Source organism: Salmo trutta, chromosome 3 (genome assembly GCF_901001165.1).
Source record: "Salmo trutta chromosome 3, fSalTru1.1, whole genome shotgun sequence".
NCBI lineage: Eukaryota > Metazoa > Chordata > Actinopteri > Salmoniformes > Salmonidae > Salmo > Salmo trutta.
In genome coordinates this window covers 55,045,634-55,051,592 of record NC_042959.1, presented here as the reverse complement: position 1 = coordinate 55,051,592, position 5,959 = coordinate 55,045,634, and the positions used below count along the sequence as shown (strand labels likewise).

The window sequence follows — 5,959 nt, the reverse complement described above, 5'->3', positions numbered from 1 at the left end:
GTGGTCATGGCATTATGTGTGCGTATTCCTGTGTGTGTGTGGTTATGGCAGTTCGTTTATCTGCTATAAGTATACCATAGGGTGGGAGCTAGCACCTCAGTAGCAGCAGGAAGTGCATAAATCAGCAGTGTAGGCCCATCACTCTGTAAATCAACACTAGTGCACTCATTGCTCTGTGTGTGTGTGTGTGTGTGTGTGTGTGTGTGTGTGTGTGTGTGTGTGTGTGTGTGTGTGTGTGTGTGTGTGTGTGTGTGTGTGTGTAAATCACCATATGGTGTGAGGTAGGGAAAAATCAACACCTCGAAAATAAGAGAGGGAAGAAGGGAGGGGAGAGACTCTCCTTTCATCATGTTTCTAAATGCTATGTGCATGCCTGAGAGTGTCCTGGTCTACTGTGTGTGTGTCTGACCTGGCGGTTGGTGCCCTCCATTAGTGTGTCTAGGTTCTGTAGAGGGGCGGGGGTCTTGTCTTTGAAGCGGGTCGGGAGACGGCGTTGGATGACTCTGAACTGGACCGCCCGCTCTGACAGGAGGTCCTGGTTCTTCTCTGCACTCACACACAGCTACACTCACGCACACGTACACCACACACACAGAATGTTTTTCTAACACTGCAGGCAAAAGCTGTACCTACAAACAACACATGAATATGTGTGTGACAGTGTGCCTGTGTTCAACACACATCTCAAAGTGGTGGTGGACAATCTCAATGTACTCAGTCAGAGGTATAGGGCCTGCAAAGCTGATTCTGAAGTCTTTGACTCCCTGCTTGGCAAAGTGGCGGTCGAAGCGCTGCACCAGCTCCTTAGCCACCAGCCAGATGTCCTCGAAACTCTCACTCTGGATACGGTAGCGCTCTGGAGAGGGTAGAGGGGGGGTAGAGAAAGCTCAACTCCACATTAACCAAGTGCTAGAGGATGCCGCGTGTGTGTACTCATGGGAGGTCTTGGAGGCCATTACAGTGACTCTGGGCCCTGAGAGGAAGTGGAAGGCCAGAGCGTTTCCCTCCTTGTCCTCAGACTTCTCCAGAAAGTCTACAACACAGAGAGGGACATTTAGTGAGAACAATAGGAACTAGAGTCCATTGGTTAAGGATACAGATATCTGTCAGGTATATTGCACATAAATGAAAACAGTCCCCTGAAACACCACAATAACCAATTATTCACACACAGACTTAACGTTCTCACAGACCAGTACAGTGTGGACTCTAGAGGTGGGATGTCAGGCAGAGATACGGTATGGGTTCCCTACCACACACACACTCTGTCTCTGAGGTTCTCAGGGGCCAGTATAGTGGGGTCTCCATCGGTGGGATGTCAGACAGAGATATGGCAGCTTATCTCTCCTCAGGACGCCAGCCAAGGTGAACAGAGCACATCACATTGTTCTTTATCTGCCCACAGAGCCGCGCGTGCGCACACAATCTTCATGCATCTAATCTGGGACAGGGGTCCTGTGTAGTAGGAGACGCCATGCCCAGCTCCAGATAATGACTGATAGTCAGAGCTGCTTCCCAGGGCTGAGACCTGCTCACCAACAGCAGGTAGACTAGATTCCCACACACACTATCAACAGCATCAATACATACCACTCACTCTCCATTCCAGGGCAAATACATGCCACTCACTTTCATGCAGTTGACACTATTGAAGACAAGCAGACTTAAAACTGAACTACTATCCTCACGGAACACCACTCTCTCACTATCCCTGGGTGTACTGGGAACCCGTGGAGAACAGGTCATCTAGATATCTATAGTAGAGACCAGGTTCTGGGGTGACTCAGGTAGATGGTCTGTTACCTGGGAAGACCTCGCTGAGGTTGACGGGTGGTGTGTTGGTATTCACGGTGATCTTGTACTTGGCGTTCTTGGAGGGGGCGGAGGGGTAGCAGACCAGACGGAGGGGCAGGGAGAACTTACACTGGGCCACCCTCGGGATGCCTGAGAGGGTGAATGTGAGGAGGAGGTTTTGTGAAACAGCTCCTTAAAAATTGGAGACATATGTTTTAAATGAGTCAATGTGCTCTATCACGGGTGCGTGTGTGGTTAAGACATTTTCTCTAATAGCTCAGACACACCAGTAGGATTGTCAAACATTTACCTGCTGACAGTACTTAGCACCTGTGAACAGAGTTTCGACAGTCAATCTCGTTTGTGTTCACACAGCAAAGACCTTGAAGTCATTAGCCACACAGCCTTGTTAAAATACTCTAAACCAGAAGGTGGCAGTAGCGTTGTTTGGCAATGCATGTCTGTGTGTGTTGCTTATGGTTTCCAATGTTAGCTAGCTAGCTGCGCTAATGTTGCTATTTTTGTAGAAAAATAGAAAGCCCTTGTTAATACTAGCCAGATGGCCACAGCTAGATAACTACCTAGCAATTCACTCTCCATAATCCCATACTGCCAGTGCCAGCCCATAGCCAAATGCTTAGCTAACTAGCTAACGTTAGCATATTGCTAGCTAGCACAACATAGCTAGCTAAGGACACTGCAGTAACTGCGCAGCTAACACAGGCAACTGTTTCATGGAAACTACATTTACATTACATTTAAGTCATTTAGCAGACGCTCTTATCCAGAGCGACTTACACTAATCCATTGTGATTTAATTATAATGTCAATACTAGCTACAGTGGTTTGCATTGTGTCTGTGCACTTAGCTAGCTACCATGCCGTAGCTTACATTGCATATGAAGTGTGACTGGCTCATGACATTTAACCATGGATGTAGGGAGAAAATGCCCTCTTTTTTCCTTTTTCTTGTCACTTCTGTTGTCTGTGATAAGTACCTATTGGAAATGAGATTCTCTGCGTTTCATGCTTAAGAGGTGTTCGCTTCAAAATATTCCCAAAGGCAAATTACATCTGATAGAAAATCCCCTTAAAAACACTTTCCCTTCAGACATTTCCTCTTAAAACCCATCACATTCAATAACATGATTGAGATAATTTCATGCATATTCACTACACTGAAGTCAATCTGCGAGTGAGACTCAACACAAACATCTCAAATAACCGAGTTGTGGATGTTTTTGGAGGATCTCTGGTTAAAGGAACTCCTAAAACAGCACTGGGAAGCATTACAGGCCGAGGTACCCAACCATAACTCTTCCAGAGTTGGCTGACGATGCTGAGCTGGCCAGAACCCTGGCTGGAATAACACAGAGAGACCGAGAGAGAGCAAGAGACTGCTCGGGGGGAAATTCCCTTTTTACTCTGTTTTCCATCCTTTCACAAGAGAGAAAAGAGAAATGGGGAAAAGTTTGGGAAAGGTGATAAAGAGAGCGAGAGAGAGATTAATAGAAAGACAGGTGGAAAGGGAAGGAAAGAGAGAAAAAGCGTTCATAGTGCAAGAGTCGCTCACTCTAGAGGAAGAGAGCTGAGAGAAAGAATGAAGAAGAGAACGCGCAGGGTCTTTTCCAGGCCCATCACTAGCCAGTGAGAGTATAATCCTTCCCTGTTATGTCTGGCCAGGTAACCTAAGCCGTGTACTGTAGGGGCTTTACATCGCCCCGGCTCATGTAGCAGCAACCACGAACATAATGGAGCAAAATCACAGCCTTAGGGACTCAGAATATAGACACGGTGTTCTCCCTACCTCCCTCTCTTCAGGTATCCTTCCCTCGCTTCTTTTTCCCCCCTTTTCTTTTCTCCCTCTTTCTTTGTCTCTCACTCTAACCTTCTCGTCCTCTCTCTTTTTTTGTCATTGTGTTTTTCTGTAGAGTAACCTGTAGACGTGGCTTTTTAAAAGCATCTTCAAACTGTGCAAACTCATATTGAGGCTACTGAAGGGTGTCGAATCGAGAGGAAGTTTGACCAGTCACACTGTTAGCCCATAGACTCCTAGAATATTAATGTGATGGTTAAACCATCTTAAAATGTTTTCAATGGGCACCTAAACCCAATTGCTGCAGGATCAGCTAAATTAAATGTCCTGCCATCAATGATGGGTGTGGTTGAAAGAAACGAGGGGGGACTGACTGAAGTTGAGGGAAACAGCTGGAGGGAGAAAAGAAAGGAGTAAGAGGGAGGAAATGATAGCAAGAGAGAAGACGGAGACCAGAAAGAACTAGGGGAAACATTTTTCCTCTCTCAGGTTCCCTGCCGCCATTGACCAGTCGGCACATTCTAAAGAGAAACAGTGTGTGTGCGTGTGTGTGTGTGGGGTTAGGAAGAGGGGGACGCCCTGCCTGTAAATCTAAACGGGTCCCACCTCTTCACACACCGTATCCCAGACACCCCGTGTATTCTCAGGCTGCCACGGCAGAGTTACGACCCTCACTCGCCCCAATGATTTACCTGCATGGGCTGTGTGTGTGTATTATGTCTCACCTGAGCTGTCATTGTTGCCCTCTGTTGGCCAACTCATGGTCGACCCACCTGACCTCACTATGGGGTCACTGGTAGATATGAGGCCTATGAGGGTTTCTGTAGTAGTTATGAGAGTGGGCTACTTTTCTCCAACGTATGTAATATTATTTTCCCTCAAATCTTTGCTTTTAAGCACACACACAGCAACATGTGCTGTCAATCATCATCTCTCAATGGATAATGGAACTAGTCTTGAACCTCAGCTGATTACACCAGCACTAGTCATACTGCATGACATCTCACTGAGTGTGTGTTAAGTCTCTCTGACCACTCTGTTTATTTGACCTCAGGGCGACTGTAAGGGATCCCGTTCATTGTGCAGCTGCAATGATGTCATCGATGCAATGAAACGTACGTACGTGTGTGTGTGTGTGTGTGTGTGTCACTGATCAAAAGGGAGGACATCTACTGTATCAGAGCACATATGAACAGACAGAGGCACGGACAGACAGAAATAAACACACGCTACTCAGAATTAGACACCCAACTATTTAGCCGTAACATGTAGCCTGTGTGTGTGTGTGTGTGTGTGTGGGGGGGGGGGGGGGGGGGGGGGGGGAGTACATGCAAGTGCATAAGTGTCTGCATGTGTACGTGGCATGCCCATGTGTACAGTATGTGTAACCAAAATTGTGTATGTGAAACTGTGTGTGTGTGTGTGTGTGTGTGTGTGTGTGTGTGTGTGTGTGTGTGTGTGTGTGTCTCACTCTAGCGATATCGAGTTACGGGGGAACATAAACAGTGGGCTGTGGGCTCTTCCTGTGCTTCCCAGAGCAGAGCCCAGTCTACTTACCTGCAGGGTTGAGCTCTTTCATATGGGCCAGCAGCAGAGCAGGAGAAACACAAACACAACACAGTCACTTTAGAGGGCCCTGGCCCAGGGCACGTAAACACTGGAGCCCACTCACTCACTTTACACACACCCCCGTCCCCTTTCACCTCCTCCCTTCATCCCTCCCTCACTACTTCATCCCTCGCTTGTCTCTCCCCTCTTCTCTCATTTCCTTCCGTCTCTCTCCCTCCTCTGTTCCACCTCTCTCGTCTCCCTGTTCTCTCCTCCCTTCCTCTCATCTCTCTGGAAAGTGGAGTCTTCTCCTTTATCTGCACCAAATGAAGAACTGGACAGGTGAAAGTAGACTCCTGTTGATGCACCCCATCCACACATAACTCATCTCAGTCACTGTCTGTCTCTTTTATTAAATGTGTTCTCAGAAGTTAAAGGCTCTACCTTAGACACAGACAGCAGGCTTGAGACTGACAATAGACAATGAAACAGACAGAATAACAGAACAGACCTTCTAGGCTTAAGTACCAGACTGACAGAATACAGACAGTCTAAAAACAGAGACATCGACTACTGTAGCTACAGACGGCCAAGAATAACCGACAAACAGCCAAACGCATTCAGCTTAACATCAATTCAGGAGACAAATTGGTTCTAGTCAGCAAAACCCATTATCAGCCAGCTGTGGACTGATTCATTCTATAATGATTCAATTTTTTAAAAAGGTGCACATTCTTCAAAAAATTATTCTGCTAAACCGCTGTTATTGAAATAATCAATGACACACATTCAACTACACAA

The 5,959-nt window shown here is 46.8% G+C and overlaps 1 protein-coding gene across 1 annotated transcript in view; it reads right to left on the bottom strand.

The window, feature by feature from the left end:
- Nucleotides 1–767: 767 nt before the first annotated feature.
- Nucleotides 768–5,959, bottom strand: part of LOC115165607 (protein PTHB1-like) — a 7,073-nt gene continuing 1,881 nt past the window's right edge. The window contains exons 3-4 of the mRNA XM_029718828.1: nt 1,804–1,944; nt 768–1,033 (exon numbers count right to left, since the gene is read on the bottom strand). Of these exons, the coding sequence (XP_029574688.1) occupies nt 888–1,033; nt 1,804–1,944 (287 nt within the window). The 3' untranslated portion in view covers nt 768–887. The remainder of the gene's footprint in view (nt 1,034–1,803; nt 1,945–5,959) is intronic.